Below are 24,472 nucleotides of genomic sequence, written 5' to 3'. Positions count from 1 at the left end.
GTTTACAGAGCATGCTCTCTGAGCCAACCCGGCTGCAGCTTCTGCCTGCCCCTCGCCTGCAAGCGGTAATCTGCTTATAGGTGCATCGTCATAGCAACAGGCCCAGAGTGCAGCAGCCCGGGCACACCGGGACGGCGTCTGTGCTACCTGAGGGGCGGGATGCTGGCGGAGGAGGAGGAAGGGGAAGGATGCAGTAGCCAGCTATTTGAAGCCAGATTTCATTTCACTGGCAGCCAATTCGGTCCTTGACTCCGGAATGATTGGAATTCGGCATTTTCTTTAATGTTAAGAGATTGACGAAGACGTCTCCGACCAGATAATAAACCCAACTTGGCAATTGGACATCATCCCTCCCGGCAGATTTCCTGGCGTTGGCATGTGACCCTCGACCTTTTTCGTGCAAAGGAACGAAGATGGGCGAGAATCAATGATATGAATCCTAGCGATGATTTGGGCATGCACAGCTAGGTGGCTGTATAATTGCTTCATGTAAGTCACGTTTTTTTTTTTTGGATCACAACCTGCATAACTTTCACTGTACTAATGTATCCATAGTCAACGGGTATTTAAAAATTAATCTGCGCTATTTGTAGAAGACTCGCGCTTTCCACAGCGGCGGAGTTTGGCTCATTACCATGGAAGAATCCAGCGTCAAAGTGGTTAAAAAAGTCATAACTGGAATATAAGTGTGCGGAAGAGGAAGACCTGGAGAAACCAAAGCTTGGGCTTCTCTGTCGGTGGAGAATTTTCCACCTGAGACACAGATTTCACACATTTTTTGTATCCCTGAGGGATGTGAGAACATTTGCCATTTTTTACTCTTCGTTTAGGCCTCATTCATACGTCCGATTTTTCCATGTATGAAAACAGACTGATTATTCTGATCAGACTGTGATCGGAGTATCATTCGATTTTTATCGTACATGTGGAAATTATGAACAAGAAAAAGTTTCTCCGCTTTCTCCATTTTTGCAATTCGTTAAAATCAGACCCCACTCGAATGTCATCCAAGTGCGGTCCGATCTTTTCATTGACTCATAGACTTGCATTTCCTATTTTGATCCAACCCTCGGGTTAAAATCAGACATGTCTCTGCCATTTTTCACGGACCTCTTAGTCTAAGGAAAAAGTTTGATATGTGAATAGACTATCACTGCTATCCGTGAAAATCATGGATAGAACTTGTACGCAAAATCGAACATCTGAAGGAGGCCTTGGGGTCATCCTGGGCAATTTGTTACTGAGGATTCAATGGATAAGTTTGTGTGTTCATGAGGATAATTATTGTTAATGATTATGATAATTTTTGTTGCTTTTAGGTTTTTATTGGGAAAGAGTTAGAATAAAATGTCTGAGACTTGAAAAAAATGCAAAGTAACATTCATTCTTCAACTTGACATAGATAAGTGAATTGAGTGAGGGAAAACATGTGTGAAAATATTTGGGAGTTTTTTTTTTTCAATTGGAAAAATGGTTCTTGAATTCTAACACCTGTCTCAAAGGACTATGGGGCATATGTTATGAGGCCCATGGGGAGACCGGGCCCAACCATTACTGTCAGATTATGTAAAGCTGTGCAACTCGTTGGTCAGTTGGCCCAAGGATTATGGTGAAGGATTTAGGGGGGAAAAAAACACACTGGACACTTTTAGACTGTAACGAAAATAAAAATGATTAGGACCCATTTTAATATTTGCTGAAGGCCTCCCTCTGTCCTGTGTATGACCCTGTAAAGAACCAGTTGTCTCGGTGGAGCCTGGTGGAGCGTACCAGATTGGCATAGGGAGGCCAGAAAAAATGCCCCCTGGGGAAAAGACAAGCAAATTAAGAAGAAAGTTGTCTTTCTGAAGCCACCGATTGGAGATAGCTACCTCACAAGTCAACGATCACCGCTTGTCACTCATTATTGTAGAGTATGGTTCTGGCTGACTGGTTAGAGGTCTTTAACGGTGATCTTTTCGAAACCAAATTGGTAAAAACAAAACTTACATAAGTGTTATGTCATGATGCCCAGCCGCCATGCTAACGAGGCTGTCTTCTCCATGTAGAACACGTGGGTTACCCAAACTGAAAGAATCCCGTTCTCATGAGTCCTTGCTGAGTCCTGGAAGCGCAGTGGAAGCTTTGGATCTGGGGTCAGAAGATAAAATTTTGGTAAAGCCGTTACACAGCAGCATCCTGGGACAGGACTTCTGTTTTGAGGTAAAATGAATACGTATTATTATGAGATGCAGATTAAATGATTGTCTTCAGTCTCTTTTGTGATCTTTGGTTTCTTTCTTTGCGTTTTTCTCACCATTGTACGTCTACCAGGTAACCTACTCCAGCGGTAGTAAATGCTTCAGCTGCTCCTCAGCTGCCGAGAGAGATAAGTGGATGGAAAACCTGCGCCGAACAGTCCAGCCAAACAAGGTAAGCGTAAAGGAAAATGAGACCGCTGTGGAAAGTCTCCCGCCTTCCATAGCGGAATTAAGTGCATCTACAGGAATAGGCAGGGGTTTTCCCCCACTTAAAGCTATATGAGATAAGGTTATAAGACGCATTTAGAGGTTTCTTTGGGTTTTGATGTCTTAAAGAGGTTTCCTCAAAATATTGTATCCTTAGGAAGTCACAAAATTGGGGTCTCAATGTTTGGACCCTGAACGATCCTAAGAACCACAGGATTGATAATTTTCAAGAGCCTTTTCTTAAATGGTGTGAAGGTGCACGTGCTCGACCTTCTCTACCTTCATTACCAATGATGATGGAGATATTCCACTTTCTCCAGCAGTCCTATGAGTGGACTAGAGGCTGAGCACGTGCACCTCCACTTTATTTATCAGTGGACTCGGCAGAGCCCCATTTTTGGAGGTTCCAGAGCATCATTCTGAGTATTATTAGAGGTCCCAGCGTTCCGGACCTCTAGCAATGGGCATTTATCCCCTAAGCTATGCTCAGGGCAGGATAATTTGCAATTTTAGCAATCTTCCCTTTTAAGGCATATTCATACTACCATTTTGCAACTGTATTTTTGCATCCGTAAAAGTCCCATCCAGATCAACGGCCTCGTAACCTGAACTAATAACATCTTAAGCACATCCAATGCTATTAGTTCAGGAGACTGGTTGTAGAGTCAGACAGGAACTCACAGGAAAACTACAGATGTGAAAATACACTCTATTTTACTCTCTTGCACTTTGGACTTCTCATATACACAGCCTGAATTATACGATATTACTTGAAATTGACGTTACAGGTCTAGGGGCTGGAAGGAATCTCCTTATGTAGACACCCTATTTGTGGTATGACGTGTGTATATTGTGGGTGTGCCGGATGACCGGGAGCCTCACCAATTAATGATTGGAATGGCCATCATTAATGCTTCCTTGAGGGTCCACCAGTATAAATGTTTGAGGGGGCCACTATAAAGCTGGATGAAAAATGTCCAATTTTTGTTGTGAAAAATGAAAATAGCCTCTTGCACTTGTAGAAAAAAAATTGCAAAACAAATATTCTAATCTCCTCTCGCACCTCTAGGACAATTGCCGTCGGGCAGAAAATGTCTTGCGCCTGTGGATCATCGAGGCCAAGGATTTGGCCCCTAAAAAGAAGTATTTTTGTGAGCTTTGTCTGGACGATACGCTGTTTGCACGCACCACAAGCAAAACCAAGGCAGACAATATCTTTTGGGGAGAGCACTTTGAGTTTTATGGTTTGCCCCCTCTACACAATATCACCGTGCACATCTACAAGGACGTAGAGAAGAAAAAGAAGAAGGATAAGAACAATTATGTGGGGTTAGTGAACATTCCTATGGCCAGTGTGACTGGCAGGCAGTTTGTAGAGAAGTGGTACCCTGTAAGCACACCCACCATAAACAAAGGCAAAACGGCGGGACCTTCTATCCGGATCAAGTCCCGATATCAGACGATCACCATTCTGCCCATGGAGCAGTACAAAGAGTTTGCAGAATTTATTACCGTGAACTATACAATGCTTTGTTCTGTGCTGGAGCCAGTGATCAGCGTCCGCAACAAGGAGGAGATGGCTTGTGCCCTGGTGCACATCCTGCAGAGTACAGGAAGGGCCAAGGTAAGAATCCTTCTATCACAGCGGCCCAAAAACCGGCAGAACTAAACTTCCATCATACCCTGACAGCCTATTTTGGCCATGCATTGATTTGTGGGTTTGCAATGCCTGAAAAAATACTAGCGTTAAGCAAAAAGATTTGCAGGACCCTAGTCCAACATTCACGCTGTCGGACCGGGGTCCTGCAAACTTCCTCTGCCTGCACATGAAATCCGGCATCCTGCCGTCCCTTTCTTACTATATGTTCACCGCGAGTCACGAGGCTTGATGTGACCTCATGACGACAGTCGCACCACAACGTCATGGGGCCCAGTAATCCGGAGAGGTTCCCTTGATGCCGGTATCCCCACACGTGCCGAGGAGGTTCGCAGGACCGTGGTCTGAATGCCACAGAGTACCGGGCTGCATCCTGCAAATCTTTTTGCTCTGAAATACCCAGGTTTAACCTTGGTAGTGAATGTATTTATGACTTTTGATCTTTTTAAATGTTTTTTAGATTTACTTTTTCATTTCATTGCCTCCAATCAATGATTGTTTACATAAAATAAGACATTGTTTCTTGTACATTAGAAAGAGACAGATATTCCATTCCACAGAGTCAGAATAGGAACTGAATTGTGTTTCTGTACTTAAAGGGATTATCTGATGTACTTTTCAGCCACTCTTGTACTCGTAATGTAGAGTTTGGTGCAAGTCCCACCGGGTCGAAGATGATCCGTTAAGTAGGACAGCACTCGGGACGCTGCGATACTAAATCAGTGCGGGTTTTATTGTAGCTCCAGCCTCACAAGAAAACAAGCGACGTTTCAGACCTCGAGGGTCCTTTATCAAACTGCATGGAGAAAGTGTAGTTGGATCGTAGCCATCTTTGTGAGTTCCACAGGCAATGACGGTCCCTTTACACTTTTCGTGCGACCCTCGAGGGCTTGTTTTCTTGTGACGCTGGAGCGACAATAAAACCTGCACTGATTTAGCAGATCACAACTTTTTTGCTGCCCTACTTCTAACTTTGTGCACTTTACGAAAACGATATCTTCTGATATGGAATAAGAGAAATGTTTTGCAAGAATTCAGACAATCTAACAGGTTGCAAATTGATGTTGCTCCCCTGGCTCATGTCATTCCTTGTTTCCGTGCTCGTCGGACCACGCAAAGAATGTTTTTGTTGAGCTACACAGAGACACTGGTAACGCAGTAATAAGTGGTGGTGTGTTCCATTATCTGCTGTAGAGAATACTTTGGCTAGATGTACTTGATGCATCCAGTCTGGAACATTGTGGACCTCAAATCTTCCATCAAATCACAAAAGCAAAAATTTCATAAAAAAACACAACATTCAGGTCTAAGGGTCTTCAGCTCTATTCCAGTTTCTTTTTCTTCTGCTTGTGTTGGTCACACATCCCATAATGTCTATAAAACTATCCAAAAATCCTATCTTTTCTATAAGGTCTTTGTCTGGGATTTTGGGGTTTATGGTATAGACTAGTAGAGTAAACATTCTTCGCTTATTCTGTTGCCTCTTGCTCCATTTCTACTTCTCTTGCGGTCCCCACTAGGGTTGAGCGAAACGGATCGTTCATTTTCAAAAGTCGCCGACTTTTGGCAAAGTCGGGTTTCATGAAACCCGACCCGATCCCTGTGTGGGGTCGGCCATGCGGTACGCGACTTTCGCGCCAAAGTCGCGTTTCGTATGACGCGCTTGGCGCCATTTTTTTCAGCCAATGAGAGAGAGAGAGACGCTTGGCGCCATTTTTTTCAGCCAATGAAGGGGCGTGGGCAGAGTGATGACAAAAAAAAAATCCCATTGGCTTTGCATTGGGTTTCGTGTTTCGGTCGATCCTCGACTTTTCGCCATAATCGTCCGATTTCACTCGACTCGACTTTTGAGATAGTCGGGTTTCGCAAAACCCGGCTCGACCCTAAAAAAGTCAAGGTCGCTCAACCCTAGTCCCCACCAGTTCTGCAGCGATGGCGTCACGTGCATCATTCTCATCCCCATTGCTGCCATTCACTGACCTCCGCGGTTATGCTGCCAAATACGACACGTGATCACTGAGGCCAGTGATCGACTTCATCAGTCACGTTGTAGGACCGCGGGGACTGCTGGAATAGCAGAGAATTAAATAGGTGGCTAATGCTTATTTTATCCTTTTTCCTGTCCATAGCCTGCAAAACTTTGACCACCCCTTTAATTTCCAGATCGGGACGTTCCATAAACGATTATAAGCGGTTGACGGCCTCTTTCCATATGTCATGCTAGGGCAAATTCCATCATGTTCCTCCAATGATGAATTACGTGGATGGAAATTTATGTCTGGAGCATTGTCCCTTCTCTAAGGCTGCTGATCGTTGGGGATTTTAGATACCAAACCCGAGATGATCAGCTGATCACCAGGCCACTTTAATTTCAAAATAAGGTCATCTTCATGAGACCACCCTATTTTATGGCAGAATAATCAAAAGAACTCTGATTAGCGTGGTGCAAAAAGATTTGTAGGATCGTGGTCCAGTGGCCACGTCAGTAGACCAGGGCCACCAGAAGCTCCTTCTACCAGCCGACATCCCTGGCGCCTCTTTTGATTAGCAGATGAATGCATGACTTTGCGCCAGAACGATAGGTACAAGGACATTCTCAGGGTTGTGCTTCGGTGTCCACTGACTACCAACATGGCCACTGGACCAGGGTCCTGCAAATCTTTTTTTTTTTTTGCCCAACTCTAACTCCGAGTAATAGTCGTATCATTTACCCATCACCGCCACGGGTGTTATGATACAACTCCTATCATCTGCAGGCAGGAGTTGGTAAGCGCTTCCGAAAGTTTGCCGCCATGAGGTTGGGAATGTATTGGAGACTTTATTAGCGTAGATGGTTCTTCAGTTGAATGAGAGTTTCCCATCTCCCGATATCTTTAGCGCCTCCCCTGATAAATGATGCTTTTTGCGGCGTTTAAGAGACAGAGACCTAGCGCTTTGAGTCGGGCGGACAGTAATGCACGGGAGGAATTGCAGTCTTGGGAAGGGTTTGTATTGATGTCCGTATATCAGATCTGTTATGTTCCGGCTCTGTAACCAGTGAAGATTTCTGCTCGGAGCATTTCTCGCTATCTTTATTTGCCCGACTCTCCAGTGACACACAGAAATGCCGCAAGTTTTATTAAAACAACAATCTTTAACGATTGGTCTGGCGGCCACGTAGCCGGGCTCCTGTTAGATTGCTAATATCAGCAAGGACATATTATAGGCTTTGCAAAGGCACCGTCCGCTAATGCTTTTATGTAATAGGCGTTGGTGATTTCCCAATTAGAAAGCTTTATAAATAACCTTCATGCCCATAGCAACACCTAATTGGGAAAGCACATTAACTACCATGGGATGTGAAGTACGTGTGTGCCGTCGTAACTGGGTGACGGGAGGCAATGGATACAAATATCAAGATGATACCGGTACAGTATCACAAAGGGTTAAGAAATGGACATATTTCGGGTACATGGAAGCCCTTGTGGTAAGGGAAATGCTACTTTGACACATTTTGCAATGTTCATGGTTATTACCTATCCTTAGAGGAGACCTATCACCAGGTCAAAAGTGGCCAAATTTTGCTCTTATTTTATTCCCTCTGCTCCCTTGAGTTATCATTTTTTTGTTTTTCTCAAATCCGCTATATGGTTCCAGAGATATTAGTCTTTTTAGTGTCTTAAGGGGGCGTGTCTCACGGGATTATCTGGGGGGCGTGTCTTCTGCATTGTTACCCCCCGCGAGCCACGCCTCCTCAGAGTCTAATTAAAATTAACACTAAATAAAAAGCCCATATTTCTGAAACTGTATGGCGGATTTAAAAAATAAAAACTAGTATGCACAGGGAGGAGTGGGATTACAGTAAGGGCAAATTGGCTAATTTTGATCTGATAACTGGTCTTCTTTAAACCTGTGTTTCAACTTTTTAGATCCCCATTCCATTCTCAACCATTTTTGAGCTACTTTGTCTCCTCCGGGTGATAAATGCTCAGTAGCTATTACAAATGGCCACCACCGCAGTGCCTATAGGTGATGTGACTTAGCCTTCAACAACTAGTCCATCAGCTGTAACTTGTAGTCCTTCAGCTGTAATCTGTTTATATCTTACACTTTATCACTGTAATAATACCTCTTAATATTAGTATCTATATTCCGTCACATTTCAACAAAAATGATGTATTTACATCCTATGATATGACACTTCATCTGATGGAAGCTCCTCTTGTGATGCACCTAAGCTTTCTGCTAGTTTACTCCCTGCCTTGGAGCACATTTCACTCCTTTTAGTTATGTAAAATAAGCATCCCTGGCTTTTCTCACTAGTAACTCAAGCTCAAACTGTACTCATGAGATCGTCGGATAATAAATGATTCCTTCCACCTAATTGCAATATTTTAATTTTTAAACATAAAGTTTAAAGTTGCAGATTCCACATTTTCCTGCAGAAACAGTTGGCATACAATTTTACTAAATGTAAAAAGAAGCAACTTATCTACTAAACCCATTTTATAGGGGTTGGCTAGGATTAGAAGAACATGGCGAAACTGCTTTAAAAATTAACACCAATAATATTAACGTTCAGCCTTATTCACTCCAAGGGAGCCCAGCTGCAATACCACACCCAACCTGTGAATAGGAGCGGCGCTGTTTTTGGAAGTAAACCCCTAGCAATGTGTGAAACAAGACAAGATTTAAGAAAAAAATATTGCAGGCTGCACTATTGTGGCCGGTCTCACTTCATAATGTGCCAATAAAGCACTGTATCCAATGAAGTAGCCAATCATTATGCCCTAGCCTGTTGTACAGCTTTTTTTGTTTTTCCATTTTAATGTTAAAATATCAATGAGATGAGAAGTGAGGAGCCTTTTATTTTATTTTATATCTAATTCTGCTGGCTCTGATACCCCTGCACGTTAGCTTGGAGGATTATTGTTGGTAGTACACATTGTATGCAGCTCCTCTTCCTTTTATGATTATTGATTGGTAATACAAGTGTGTGTCCTATAACGTCTGTTGTCCATTATTAGTTCTGTTCTAATGGGTCAACATATAGTATTTCACTTTCCTTGGCAGAGATCATGACTGCCCCATTATTTATTTGTGCAGAAGAAAAAAAGAATATACCTGCATGTTACACTACAAGTTTTGTAGGGAATAGTACCAAAGGCTCTATGTAAAATAGTCTTAAATGCCTCTGTACTTTCAGACATGATCTTGTTTGATAGACACTGGGCTAAGCAAATACTTTATTCAAAAATTGTTGTTACCTCTGAAAACTCACTCTAAAGTGCCGGCCGCCGGGTGTCTCCTTGCTATCTAATTTTCAGACCACTGCCTGTTGTCGAGTGTAATCCATCTCCAGCATTAGCGATATGGTAGTGCAAGAGTTAATCTGTTCAGTTGAAACTCCTGGAGCTTTCCTACCTGGATTGTCTTAGCTGTTCAGTGTTGGCCACTCTGCTCTGGCACTTAGAGGTTGGCAGTGTTAGTTCTTACTGCTTGGTTCTGGAGTTGGAGGTGTTGTTCGTGATTGAAGTTGGTGCTTGGAGATTGTTCAAGAGATTATTTTCTTTGTGCTCATCCTCTCCTATTGGGTTTATCCGTCCTTTAACTCCCCTGTGTTCCACTCTGTTGTTTGGTGAGAGTATTTTGTATAATTATTTTCGTTTATCCCTGTCAGTCTTCCCTTGTTTGTCTTGTCACTGTTATTGTTATTATTATTATTTATTTATCTAGCACCATTAATTCCCTGGTGCTGTACATGAGAATAGGGGTTAGATACAGGATTATAGATATCATTAACAGTAAACAAATTTACAATGACAGACTGGTACAGAGGGGAGAGGACCCTGTCCTTGCGGACTTACATTCTGCTGTTATCCTATACACTTCGGCTTCCCACCTCACTGGGTGGGGAAGGGGACCGATAAGGGTTGATTTAGGAGCATAGTAAGGCACGCGAATCCAGCGTCTCCCCCTTCAGGAGTAATCCGGAGGACAGGAATAGACTAGGGAGCCCCTAGTTCTAGAAACCTGGTTAGCGCCCACAGTCCCAAGGCACGGCGTGACAGCATACTTGGAAGTGAGGAAAGGGATGTTCCTGTACCTAGAGTGCTGTGAGAATGCTGATGAAGAGGAAACTAATGAATGACAAGTTATATAGCATGAGAATGTACAGTTCCTAAACTTACATGTGTAACAAAAGCAGTTTTATTTTGAGGGAATGAGACTTGCAAGACTTTTTTACGCACTGAAATGAAATATCATCCCTTGTGGCTTTTACTGATGAGAAATCTTTCATTCTTGTACATTTTTTGCTTCTCTATTACTTTTTATTCTGCACTCGATCATGTCATTTTTCAAACAAACACATCATGAGGTGACGCCTTCATTGACCCTCCCCATTTTATATCCATGTCAGTCGCCCCTCATGCTCATGAAATCACCTGTTTCATTGACTCCTATAACAGTGCCAGTCTGTGACCCCGATAATGGTGTTGGATGCCTTCGCCCTCATACCGGCTTCAGCCGCAGTCCTTCATGCACTTTGTGCACCTTTGACGTAGCTGAGCAGTTCTCTTGTTTTCCATCTCTCACCCTCTTCTTTCTCCCGAACTGTCAGACAATTAAAAGGAAGGTTGATTATAGGTGTAAAACTGAAGGGTACACCAAGCAAACAGTCATTTTCTACTGACAGACTCCTTTCAATATTCTGATTAAATACTGACATGGAAAAAAGACTGAAAGAGAAAGTGTCAACAGGTTTTTCGATTTAATTTGAACGTAGCATAACATAAAGAAAAAAACCCTGATTCCAGTGATGTGTCACTTATTAGGCTGTGTTATAGTTTCAATACAAATAGCATTTTATCAGCAGCAGGTTATCAGATTGTCACTGGAGGGACTAGCTGTCACGTGCAGGCCAGTCAAGGTAATCTGTGTAACCTCGCCCCCACGGCTGATTGGTAGATTGCTGACATTGTAAACGGGAAACTGCCAATCAGAGATGTGGGCAGGGTTATACAGGGTTCAGCATTCAGGTCACTACTTCATCAACATCAGAGACAACGGATTCTATCAAAACTGCACCAAGCAGCCCAGTAAGTGATACATCACTGGAATCGGGGTCTCAGACCCTGCATCATACTGCATTCAAAAAATATTTAATCAGAGAGGAGAATTTTGTGGCTAACTTGTGGGAGTCTTATCTTATCTTAGGAACCTTGTGGAGAAGATTTACATATAAATGTAAAAGATTGAGGCAGATACATTTATTCAACGGCCTATAACAAAAACAAATGATTGTAGATATGATTAATCTGTGCCAGAAATCCATCAGATTTCCTCCAACGTTTCACTGCCGTGAACCAAAGGTGGAGGGGGAGCTTGATAAGTGGAAATGAAACCTTGGAAGAAGTGCAGCAGTAAAGTTTAGGAGCTCCAGTCCTGCCTCAGTTTTTATACAGAAACTTCCATTGATATTATCAAGTTTTTGCAAAGAATGAAGCTATAAGATGGCTACCTCTCCTAGATGGTGCTTACAATAGTTTTTTACTTTTCTTCTATGAAATATTTCCTTTAAGACTACATTTTCAGATTGTCTCTTTAAGGAGGACAAGTATTTTTCCAAAATAGATGCCGTTAGGAAAGACACCAAAAGGTTGAAATACATACACTGGCTGATAATTGGGAACGAACAGTCCTAGAAAAGCTTGTTTCCCATTTACTGTCCTGTCTAAACAGACTTCTGACCACCCAGCGATGACATTCTATGGATGCGGAGGGAAATATTAAATGGCCGTGGATTGGCCTACATGTAGTGCACACTTACTACTATTATAATATAATATAATAGTAGTACTATTACTACTATATACTACACATCTACTATTCGGCAGCAGTTCATCCAGATATATAAGGGGATTCCAGCAAATCCTGATGGATCCCACAGACTTAAATTAAGATTTGTTAGGGTTATATAAAGGTTTTGTTCTTTTTCATGGCAAGAATATCATTTCTTGCTGAGTTTGTCACAGTCCTATACAGATACACACGGCCTTACTGACCTCATACCCCACAACTAGATAAAACTGCCATTGGTGCACATACTAGTCTGGTATGACTAGGAACTTCCCCTAGTATCTGGCCATGCACTCCTTTTCAGCGCTCATTTCCTCCTAATGATTATTCTACCAGCACTATAGGTGCTAAAACAAACTTACCAGTCCATCACCCACCAGGTACTACTTCTGCCTGCCCTGAACCAAGAGCTTGCCTCTCTGTTGTGCCTGTATGTGGTCTGCCAGACAGCAGAGCAGGAGGAGAGAGACAAAGATCCGCCCACCACTTCCTGTAAATTGTCTGAGTCTTTGCTGCTAAAGACGGATTAGACTCGACAACAGGCAGTGAACAGAAAGTTAGGTAGAAGGGAGGCACCCAGTGGCAATTCACTTTGAAGTAATTAAAGTCAGCAGGACCCACCAATAAACAAGTTAGCTGAATTTTATCACCCAATTCTTTTCCTCTCCTAGGAGACAGACCACTTCCGGAGCTGTTTGGCAGCGGCTTTCTCCTCTTTTCCTATTGAAAACACATGAACACTCGCCCCGACTGAGCGCTCATGTATATGGCTGGTCTGGGGTATGGCAGATAGCCACAGACTGTTCTCTACAGGCCAATGCAGAACGCAGTGAGGTTTCCCTTTTTGTCACTTTCCTACAGAAATGTCTGCGCAATCACGTATCTCTTACTGAGAAATGCGATACTGAAGATGGTAATTCCTGCTTGTCAGTGACTTTAGTGCCGGTGACCTGAGCGAGCGTTTCGCTGCCTGCAGACGCTATAATACCGCAGGTTCCTGCATGTCGCTATGATAATGGCAGCCGTGATGCCTTGCATACTTCTCAGGCCGCTTTCCTGCTAGATGGTAGCATTCAGGGACACAGCGGTTCTCGAATAGCTGCACATAATACCTCGGCCCCATGTTTCCATAGACACACTGCTATATTTGTCCCTGGCGCTGGTAATGTCCCTGGTGTACCAACCACTGCTACATAACACGCACGGCATCAGTTCAAGACATTTATATCTGTGTATACCTGCACATCCTCCCCGCTGCAGTCTGCTTTGCCATAAGGTTTCTTTACTGTTTGCTTATTTTGTCCCTTTTATTTCAAAGAATTCATAATGACCACATTTGATTACATTTTTTCCTTTAAAATACATTTTTTAAAGGGGTTGCACTGGATGATTACTATTCTTTGCCTCCACAAACCGCGTTATTCTTGTTTCAGTCCATTTGATTTGGTCAGAGCTGCAATACCAAACACAACCACTAGGCAACTCCTTTAAATCTTACTTTTTCCTTCACCACAAGAACCCATATACCGTACATGCAGGGCCTTAGTGACCCCATCCCCACAATCAGATAAAACTGCTTTTGGTTGGCATACTAGTCTAAAACATCTATTCTCTGCTGTGTAAGTGGCCATTTCTGCCTGCACTATAGGTGCTAACACTAACTTATCGGCTCATCTCCCATTATGTACTGGTTCTGTTTTTTGTCTAATGGCTTGCCTGCCCTGAACGGAAAGCCTGTCTCTATGTTTTGCCTGTATGCAGTTAGACAGACAGGAGAGCCAGGACCCTGTGCTGCCTAGAGATGGATTAGACTCAACAACAGGCAGTGAACAGCCAGTTAGATTGAAGGGAGACACCTAGTGTCTAGTCACTTCAAAGTGTTTGGAGGGCAACATTATTTTTATATGTAGAGATTTGCAGAACAAAGAGGCATCTCACGGGACATTGGCCTGCTGGGAGATGAAAGGGTTGGTCCAGCACCTATAGTCCTGGTAGAATGGAGATAAAGAGAAACCATTCAATTGATGGCAATATAGCAAGCATGCGAATTGGGACAGTTCCTAGGAGATAGACTAGTATGTGCACCATAATCAGAGTTAGATAAGACCAATGCCCATCTGCAGGGGTTTTTTTTTTGGTAAAGGATTGGTACATTTTAACTGTAGCTACACCGAAATTTCTAAGGATGTGAGTGCCGCTGAAGTTAACATTTCTATGCCGATTTAAGTACAAAGACATAAACTTTCCTTTGTGACTCTGAATGGCGCCTAATGTTTTTGTTCATTTGGAGAAAAAAAAGGGGGGAAAACCAGAGTTATTATTCTGTTGAAGTTAATCTTCTGATTAATCCCTTTGTGATCCATTTTTATGATACTGATTACTTGCGTTGACATCTTGGAGTTAACACGCTGAGCATTTGGAAGTGTTTGCCGGGCTGACGGAGAACATTTCTCACCAGTAAATTCTTAATGACTTCTATTTTCTTTTCTTTCTTTTTTTTTCTTTTTCTGTAGTTTACATAAAGATCGCTGCAACGCACAATGAATAGATGTAATTGCTCATAGAAACATCACATAAAAACCCGATTGTTCTGCAACATCGCAAGATTTAATTTCACCATAATTTTTGTCAATTTTGGGCAGCGCGTACACTTGTCAGGAGCTGCGCCGTGAGCGGTCTCTGCACATGGCTTTCATCACTGCCATTTGTTAGAACACGTGAGTCCTAGCAGAAGTTTGGGAACGTGCAGGGAGGGAATACGAGACCTTCCTGTCGTCTTTATAATTTCCTCTCACTAATAGGATGATTGTAGAAGCTCTTCACTAATTTTGGGGTCCAAAAGTTACGACCGTTCCTGTAAATAAATATCTGCGTTCTTCATCAATTAACAATTCTGAAACATTGTTTCTTAGAACTTTACTTTTCACCAGATTCTTTATTTCAGTTGTTCCTTTTTAGTTTTTGGTGTTTTTTTTTTGTTGCCCGTTTTTCATTTGCACCTTATTTTTTTTAATTTGCTCATTTTTTTTAAAGTCTTATTTTATGCGTTTTGCCTGTTTCATTTTTAATGTTCTTCATTGTGGCTGGGGTTTGGCATTACCAAATGTTTTCAGACTTTCTATCAGTTGCAACTTTTTAAAAAGTAGCAAAAGTTTTGCACAGGTTTATTCCTGTAGTGATTTGTACTGCCCGAATTGTTTTGTGTACATTTTGCAACATTTTATTGGAACCTTTCACGTTTTGTGCTAAATTATTTCATAAAAGGTTAAAGCCAAAAAATGAAGAGCATGCTTTTTATTTTGTGCAAAATTCATGAACCCTGTGCGCCAGTTTGAAGAATTTGGCACAAAAGAAGTCAACGGATATCACAAAACAAAAAAAGAATTTTGAAATTGAAAAGCACACTTGCTGAATCTGACCCTTTACAGTTCCTCTGCCTTTCCTTTTCTGGTAGTCCTGGCCACCAATCACTGACTTTAGTGACTGCTGTGGCCAGTGATTGTCTTCAGCAGTTATTTGTATTTGTGACACGTTGAGTAAGCAAACACTATCAGGGAATAGCGGACCATCGACACTGGAGGAGGGGCTGTTTTAATCAATCGGTAATACTTTTTTTAATTCTGTTTTTTAATATTTCTTACGGCCAATTTATTTCCTAAATTATGGGATGTCACCTTTACCATAGAATACAGTTGGAGAATGCCCCCTCGTTGTCTGCCTGTATTGTTGTTTGCCCCCAGCCTCACTGTTGTCTTCCTTCCGCCTTGCTGTTGTCTTCCATCTGCCCTGCTGTTGTTTGCCCCCGCATCACTGTTCTTTGCCCCCTGCCTCTCTGTTGTTTCCCCCCCCCCCCTGCCTTCTGATTGTTTGCCCCCCCCCCCCACCACCACCACCACCTCATTGTGTTTGGCACCCCCTTCTCACTGTTGACTGCCTACCGCCTCTCTGTTGATTGCCTTCCACCTCGCTGTTGTTTGCCCCTTGCCTCACTGTTGTTTTCCCTCCGCCTCGCCGTTGTTTGCCCCCTCACCTCGTCGTCTGCCCCCCGCCTCGCTGTATCTCCCTCTAGATTATACCCACAACTCCCCACTGCTGTAACTATGTACGGAACCTCACTGGTAAATGAATGGCGTGGAAATGATGGACGCTATTGTTGAATATACAAACCTTATTATTTCCCAGTTTGGTCATTTATTTGATTCCTATTCCAACGCGTACCTGAGAATAGAGAGAATGCATCTACAGTGGCCACTGCTCTGTATACATACGTAATTATGCTCCAGACTTAGAAAGCTATAACGTCCAGGTTACAGTAAACCACAAAGAAAGCATTCACCATTTCTTCCTACTGACATGGATATATGTCTTCTGCACAGGAACGTTTCTTTCCCTGTATGCCAGGCCAGGTGTTTCAGTTCAGGAGCTGCCAGTTTGGATCTTTTGGCAGCGCATAAGTCAATAGTTGGCACAGACCTTTAAAAAAAAAAAGTATCCTAGAGAATTTTTCAGATTGAATTTATGCTTTATGTGTATTGTACCACATTGCGGTTGGCATTGGAGCGAACCCCATTCGACTGACCGGAGCTGCAATACTAGATGCGGCCTGTGGATTGTAGAGAGGTGCTGTTTCTAAAAAAAGATAAAAATGAACCTAATCTAATGGCGTCTCAACGTTAATGAAGTGCTGTGTTTTACTCATAGGACTTCTTGACCGACCTGGTGATGTCGGAGGTGGACCGGTGCGGTGACCATGATGTCTTAATCTTCAGGGAAAATACACTCGCCACTAAAGCCATTGAGGAGTATCTGAAATTGGTGGGACAGAAATACCTGCACGATGCTCTCGGTAAGTGTCGGCTTCTCGCAACGCTTGTCTGCTGCTTTATTTATAGGTTTTTGGGGTTTTTTTGCTCTCCCATCTATTCTTCACCTTGTGTTTTTGTATCTGCCGTTTCCTCTCTCAGGGGAGTTTATCAAGGCTCTGTATGAGTCAGACGAGAACTGCGAGGTGGATCCTAGTAAATGTTCATCTAGCGAGCTCCATGAGCATCAGAGCAACCTAAAGATGTGCTGCGAGCTGGCTTTCTGTAAAATCATCAATTCCTACTGGTAAGTAACCCAACGAGTCCAATGTGCGAGAGGAAGACCACGGTGTGGACATGGCCTCCTGTGCCCTAATGCGGGGACGTGCGATGTGCAGAGGACCTGTCCCATCTCCTGACTCGCCTTATACTTCTACTACCCATAATATACTGTAACTGTTCTTGAGCATTTATTTCTTACAACTCTGCATTGTGTTGTTCCTCTGTTATTCCTCTTAGAACTGTATGAATAATGTGACAATTGGGTGTTAACATTCCCATTTTCAAAGGGGTGTGTCCTCATACACCTTTATACTGGAAATACTGGTTAAACTCCCAATTGGTAATACCCAATTTATCTGTAAGAGGAATAATTGAGAAAAGCCACAACGTACCGGTAGTTCTAGGAAAAAGATGTTCTAGAATTTATAATTTCATGAGGAATGCTATTTTTTTTACTAAATCAAAAATCTCAGGAGACCCGAGAGGCCCTTATTAAAGGATTTCTGTTCTTTTGTAAGCTCATGATCAAATGCTCTTTAAAGGTATCATTACACCTTCAAAAGCTGTTGACCCAAGGTTCGTTTGGCTGCCAGATGTTCCTTTCAACCCATCTATTTGTAAATGGGGAGAGGGGAGTTAGCCACAGTGGCATGCCACCCCTGAGAACTAAAGCATCTGGTCTTAAAATTCAACATGGCCAATCCTTTTCCCTGACAGATAATGTTGCAAAGCCCCCATACAGATAAGATGGTCAACCAGATGGTCAACCAGTTCCACCAACGTTGGCCAGTTCAACCTAGAAAATAAAAATGGTCTTATTAGATACAAAAAAAGCCTCCTGATCTGGCCAATCAAACAAGAGAACACCACTGATTGGCTGCTTTGTGTGTACAATGTATATGAACAAAAAGCTGCTCATCGGTGGTGGGGGTGTGGTTGGACTAAGAGGCACGAGACACCTAGTCCTAGAGTGATAATCTCTGGAATCAGGCTCTCAACCCATACATCATGCTGCTATCAGATTGCATAGCAAAAACTTGTTGAAAGATTCCATTTAAAAAACTTTATGAATATATTCTTTAATTATTCCGTAGACGCGCCTTTATTGCTGTATTGTAGCGGGCTCTCATGGCCAGCAGCTACTCGTACCTCCATAAACAAGCCTACAAGACTCTATAACGAGATTATATCTATCTTCCATAGATAAGTACAATTTTAAAAAAATATAACGGCTTCTCTTTAAATGTTCATTCCATGAGAAATGCCGAGTGTGCCGGGGGTGCAGTGAGGTTCGGAAACTGTCTGCAGGCTGTCAGAGATTTTTGGAAATCGCAGCCTCATAACAGATGGTGTAACACAGGTAGCCCGAAAATGTCAAGAACATAGCGGACCTATTGAAAGAAAAATAAATGTTGGTCTGAGCACGTGCGGAGCTCAGGCACATTGTCGCAGCCCCACGTTATAATGGTGGCATTGCCTCTTATGTCGGACTGAATGCCGCCTTTGTCTCCCCGCACAATGATCGGATGTGTTCACATCACACACAGCGCCTTGTGTACCTCTGCGCACGTTCTGTGGTCGCTGCATAAACCCAAAGGACAAATATGACCTCTTTATTAATATTATTCGCCCCGTCCAGTTACACAGATGGATCATTAGGCCGAACCTAATGTCATCTGTTGATATGAGCTGCGGAGCGTCCCAACCAGAGATCTGCAGACCGAATCCGACCGCTCCCAGGGTTGTACTGGTGCAGCCATTATAGCTCGTTACAGTTTCATCTTCTCACATTGCATTTCTCCGGTTTGTTACAGCGTTTTTCCCAGGGAGCTGAAAGAAGTCTTTGCATCTTGGAAACAACAATGTATCAATAGGGGCAAGCAAGATATCAGCGAGCGGCTGATCAGCGCCTCCCTGTTCCTCCGGTTCCTCTGCCCATCAATCATGTCCCCCAGTCTGTTTGGCCTGATGCAGGAATATCCTGATGATCGCACTTCCCGGACCTTGACGCTCATAGCCAAGGTGATCCAGAACCTCGCCAACTTTGCAAAGTAAGTGTTGACCATAAAGACTTCCCAACCACTATTAATCACCATAATTCTTCTCTGTAGAGATTGTCATTTCTGCAAGTGCCCTGGATGAGTGCACTTGGAACTCAAGACATTATTTTCTTGACAAGTGTTAAATTGTCAAATTTTCTGTCTTTTATGCCCACGATGAATACAAAAATGTTCCATTGGCATCACAAAGGAGAGGATTTGCTGCAGGGATATCTGTAGTGGCAAATTGTGGATTTTAGTGCGGATTTACTGCTATAAGTATATATAACACTATACTCACCTTCCCTGGCACTTATGGGGTAATGGTAGCCTGGTCTGGCCTCCTTCAGTGACAAATTACATGTGATCACTGTAGCCTATGATTGGCTGCAGCGCTGACTTATGATGACACGTCATCATAGGGGTCTTGTCGGGAGATCAGAGAAGTTCTGTCATTTGAGTTCTAGGAGAGTTGAATATATTTAGGGTTTTTTATTTGTTATTTTTGGGGGTGTAAGGTTATATCCCCAAGGGGCGAAAGCAAATTTATCATTGCGGTTTCATGGGCAGAAAATATGCTGCGTATTACAGTACCGGCATTGTGAATGGGATCTCACAAAACATCTGATGTACATGGCACAAAAACATCCGCAGCGTAAATTGGCGAATGCTGCGCTTAAGAAATCTGCAGCATGTCAACTTATACTACTGATGCCCTTCAAGAAGCGCTGCTCCTCCTCCCATCAAAGATTTATCCTCTTAGTATACTGCAGTCATCATATTATGATCGATCATATCATGCGAGTGCCGACTGGAACGGCGTCGGCACGAGAGGAGAGTATAAGCTTTTTATTTTATTGTGGCCAAGTATGTAGACTGAGAAGGGGTTGTCCTAGGTAGTGGTCAGCCCCTGTAAGTATTTTATCCATTGCAATGTAACAAGTGACATGTGCAGCCATTTTTGACATGATATCTGCAGCAATAAATTTAATTGCTACAAATTTGAAGAAAATGTCAATTCCGCTCACCAGTCCGGTATAAAGAAAAAGTATTTCAGGAAACTTCCAGAGTACCAGTCTGTGGTTGGGTGGGGTGGTGGGGTGAGGTGCACTGGTCTGGCCTCCAGGTCAGATAACCCAAAAATAGTCCAAGAGGGAATCTTTTCCAGCATCGGCAGAGAAGTAGTTAAAACTTAGCCTTTAATAATGTAGGATAAAAACATCAGTATGGAAAAAAAAAACCATAATGCTTACACGCTAACACTTATAAAAAGCGTATGATTAATGGGGTTTGTTTTGGGTTTGTTTTGATTTTTTTTACCCAAAAAGCATGGATTTATTTAATATGTGCACATTCCACCAATGTTTTTATCCTTTATGATTAAAGGCTTAATTTTAACTACGTTTGTGCTGGTGCTTGAGAACATTCCCTCTTGGACTATTTTTGAGTAAATATTTTGCTCATGTTTATTGTACTTGTCTATAATTGCCCCTTCCAAGTGTAAAGCTCCATGGAATAAATGGCGCTATAAAAATTAATAATAATATTATTATTATTATTATTATTAAGTATTGTGTCATTTTAATAAACTTGCAAGAAAAAGGCAACAAAATGGGGCTTGTTGCAAATTTAAGTTTCCTAATGGTACTCAATGGGGAAAGTCTGCAACAAGTCAATTTCTACATAGAAAATATCTGCAGCTTTTTGATTGAGATTTGTCCGCATTTCATCCACTTTGACTTTGCTGCTCCTGTTGTAAGTTTTGCAGCAAGTTGGCTCCATGTGATCCTGCCGGTCGTACGTCAGCACTTAGATGTGCCTGCAAGTCTAGAAGATGACACGCAGCCTTCGGGCCGTCTGTGCGTCCACCTGAGATGTTCACCTGCGGCCTGCGGTGATCCCAGGCCGTGTATGATGTAACGGGACAGTAGTGGGGCACTTGATTGATGGGGCCGTTGTAACATGTAATGACAGGCAATAGATAAAATCCCCCGCCTGCGGTCACATCGCACATGATGGCCGTGCAATCTGATTACCTTTAGTGTCTTCTCGCTTTTCAAACAGATTTGGCAATAAGGAAGAATACATGGCTTTCATGAACGACTTCTTGGAGCACGAGTGGGGTGGAATGAAACGTTTTCTCCAAGAAATCTCCAACCCAGATACCATCTCGAACACGCCGGGATTTGAAGGTTACATCGACCTTGGCCGTGAGCTCTCAGTCCTGCACGGCCTCCTGTGGGAAGTGGTGTCTCAGCTCGATAAGGTAACACGCACACAGGACCCGGGGCCTTTTTCCCTGGAATATGTCTAGTTAAGTTTTTATTTATATTGGGCAGAAATCTATTATCTTATTGGAAGGTTAGATTTTCTGCGTTTGATTTTCCAAACACCGCCTCATCCCATTTATAGATAATGAGGCGCTGTAGGATAATCGTCAGCGCCTCGTTCTCTACCCATCGCTGATGATTCAGCCGAACCTGAAATCTCATTACCGCCTGATAGAAATGCATTTTTTGTGTATAGAGCTGTTTTATCCTCCATAGGAGTTGCGATTTTGTAGGTGGGTCACTTTGCACCCATACTGTTCAATGAGTAACACATCCCATCATCCAGGCGCAGATGTCGGTGATTATAGCGTTCTGTGATTACGCCCCACAACGTTTACTGGATCATCTTCTAACATGAAAGCCAAAGCCGTCATTACACCCATGATTACATTGGTGACTGTGACATGACACGGATTTGGTTGACAATGAAAACTGCTGTGGATAAAAAATTAGTCCAGATAGTCCGTTCGCATTGGAAGCATGATGTTCCTCTATAGCTTTATCATGGCAGTCTCCCCGCTCTGTATCACCTACAGGATTTTTAATCTGTCGCTATCAAGATAACCAAATCATTGCCGCAGCACTCAAGAAAGATCTGTTCATAAACCTAATATAAATGTATTAAATCAGCAAATAAATAGGAACAAAAATAATACTTTTTGTTGTACCTATTTTATATGTTTATTCATTTTTCTAATAGTAGTTTCTGAAGTGGCGGTATGTGATGAGTCAATGTTAGCTATGGATTTTCTCTACGCTGGACTAAAAAGTTATCGCGTATGTGACCCGCATGACCGTAACCTGAAAATGTCTCACAAGGACCTGCTCTGTCCATATGGTCCCCTGTGTATCCTGTAGGGGGAGAACCACTAACAAGGAGCGCCCCTCAATACCCCTGCCTTGTAATAGTAAGCTCCCATTGCGGCAGCGGAAATGTTTCTCAAAATCAGCTGATTGCCTGAGCTCTCGCTCGGGACCCAGACCTGTTACATTCAGCTCCCTTGTTAAATGGGTTGTCTATGAGAAGACCAACCCGGACGGTGACCACACATGTTATAGAACAGTCGGACCAACTATCTAGCTGACTGCAATCTCTCCCGTTCCTTACACAAGAGTGCTTCTGTGTTCTCTATGAAAGGGTCGCTGCCAGAATCACTTGGCAGCGGCTTTAGCTTCCTGCCTAACAAAAGGATTGGAAGATTGAATTCCAGCCGCCTGATCTTTCTGTCCTTCAACATAACAAATCGGGGCAAATTCTGGAGGGCCCCCAGATATTTTAGATGACTGGTGGCTTTGGCCAGGTTTTATCTAATGTGTACGGGACATTTAAAGTGGCGCTCTTTATAACCTTAAATGGCAGATTTGTATCTTACTGCGGCATAGAAGAAGCAATTTTTGGAAATCAGGTGTTCAGTGTATGGAAATAAATAATGCATATAAGCTGCTGCAAAGATGCGTCTATATGTTCTAGATCTCATCTGAATATCATAAATCTGAGCCCTAAAGATGTATTCACTTAAATGATGCCATCTTGTATAATGCTCCGCTCTTAGTATGCACTGGGAAGTTGGCTTTTTAATTGACCGTGATGATTTCTGCTTTTCTTCTAATGGGTTCGTTAGTGATGAGTGCAAGTGCTCGTTACTTAAGTTTGCCAGTGGTGCTCGGGTTTCTATCCAGTATCGCGAGTGCTCGACTGACATATTCATGTCCCCACAGCTGCATATTTCAAGGCTGTCAGACCGCCATAAAACATGCGGGGATTGCCCTTGTTTGTCAGGCAATCCCCACATGTTTTGTGGCTGCCTTAACAGCTGTGAAACCTGCGGCCGCGGGGACTCGAACATGTCACTCGAGCACCCGCGATCCTCTGTGTAGACCCAACAAACACAAGTATTGAGCACTTGCGCTCATCACTATTAGTATGTATTCTGACTTGCAGTTTTGTCGCTAGCTGTGTTGTGGTGTCTGATACCCCCTCATCTTTCACCGGTTGTGCCTCTCTCCCCGCCACAATCAGCCGATCTCACATACCGTGTCTCCATGGCCTATTGGCCTCATCCATCGGTAACAGACTGACTACCACACCTGGCTGATTCCTTAGAGAAGTCATCCTCCCCGTAACACCATGAACCTTTCTGTCCTTCCTCCTGTCACTAGAATGGACGCATGCCCCCCACTTCTCTAACCCAGAGGCCCATGTAACGTCTGGTCTGGACCCGTGCCACCTTCCCCTCGTCTCTCCTGCCATTTTTGTAGTCCATTAGCTTTGCATGTCTGTTTTGAGTTGGAATGGCCGTAGTTTTAGCTATGTTAAGCATGAATTAATTATTTTCCTTCTGGATTTGAGCAGTCCTAATTTCTTCTCTATTTCCTTTTCTCCCTTGCCCTCTCCTACCCCGATGCCTGGCTACACCCCGTCTCCTCCATCCGTCACATCGTGGTTGATAATATGGCTCCTCTGCTCATGCCATGCGCTTACATAATCATATGAACAAACAAACAAATACAACACCTGCCCTCCGAACCCCTCCTGGCCTTCCTCCCCATCACAATGGCGGACGTTGCCACGCATGTTGTCCAATCAGGGTGAAAATTCCTTCCTACAGGCCACCGTGGAAAAACTGGGACCTCTGCCACGTATCCTTACGGACATCACCAAATCATTGACCAATCCCACTCCCATCCAGCAACAGTTAAGACGATTCAGTGAGCACAGCTCCTCTCCGAATGTAAGTGGCAGCCTCTCTTCAGGACTCCAGAAAATATTTGAGGACCCTGCAGACACGTGAGTAACATATAGTCACTGTGTATTATACCTGGATTATTCTTGGTCTGGTCTATACAATGTGTTCAGATGTAATGCAAATTTCCATTTGTGCTGAATAGTCAGCGAGCAGAAATAAGTGCCAAAATTTGGTCAGTGTGCTGAAAGGGGTCATCTCATGTGGGCAGCTCAAGTCGTAAGTCAAGATTAAGGCTGGTTTCACGCATCCATGTTCCAGGATCTGAGTACTGGCCGCTATAGGGAAAATGAGCAGCTGATGATTAGTAAAAAGGTTGTGCACTACTAGGG

At 43.1% G+C, this 24,472-nt stretch overlaps 1 protein-coding gene across 6 annotated transcripts in view; it reads left to right on the top strand.

The window, feature by feature from the left end:
- RASAL2 (RAS protein activator like 2) overlaps window positions 1–24,472 on the top strand; it is a 295,184-nt gene that overhangs the window by 258,254 nt on the left and 12,458 nt on the right. For 2 of the 6 annotated variants that reach the window (XM_069737777.1, XM_069737779.1), the window contains 8 exons: window positions 2,049–2,202; window positions 2,314–2,412; window positions 3,517–4,071; window positions 16,645–16,789; window positions 16,908–17,052; window positions 18,842–19,078; window positions 21,131–21,332; window positions 23,985–24,184. In XM_069737777.1, coding sequence (XP_069593878.1) covers window positions 2,049–2,202; window positions 2,314–2,412; window positions 3,517–4,071; window positions 16,645–16,789; window positions 16,908–17,052; window positions 18,842–19,078; window positions 21,131–21,332; window positions 23,985–24,184 — 1,737 coding nt within the window. Of the gene's footprint in view, window positions 1–98; window positions 490–2,048; window positions 2,203–2,313; window positions 2,413–3,516; window positions 4,072–16,644; window positions 16,790–16,907; window positions 17,053–18,841; window positions 19,079–21,130; window positions 21,333–23,984; window positions 24,185–24,472 lie in introns of those variants that run through there. The other 4 variants (XM_069737778.1, XM_069737780.1, XM_069737782.1 and 1 more) reach the window with 3 other exon arrangements.

Source organism: Ranitomeya imitator, chromosome 8 (assembly GCF_032444005.1).
Source record: "Ranitomeya imitator isolate aRanImi1 chromosome 8, aRanImi1.pri, whole genome shotgun sequence".
Classification (NCBI taxonomy): domain Eukaryota; kingdom Metazoa; phylum Chordata; class Amphibia; order Anura; family Dendrobatidae; genus Ranitomeya; species Ranitomeya imitator.
This window is presented reverse-complemented; position numbering and strand designations above follow the sequence as displayed.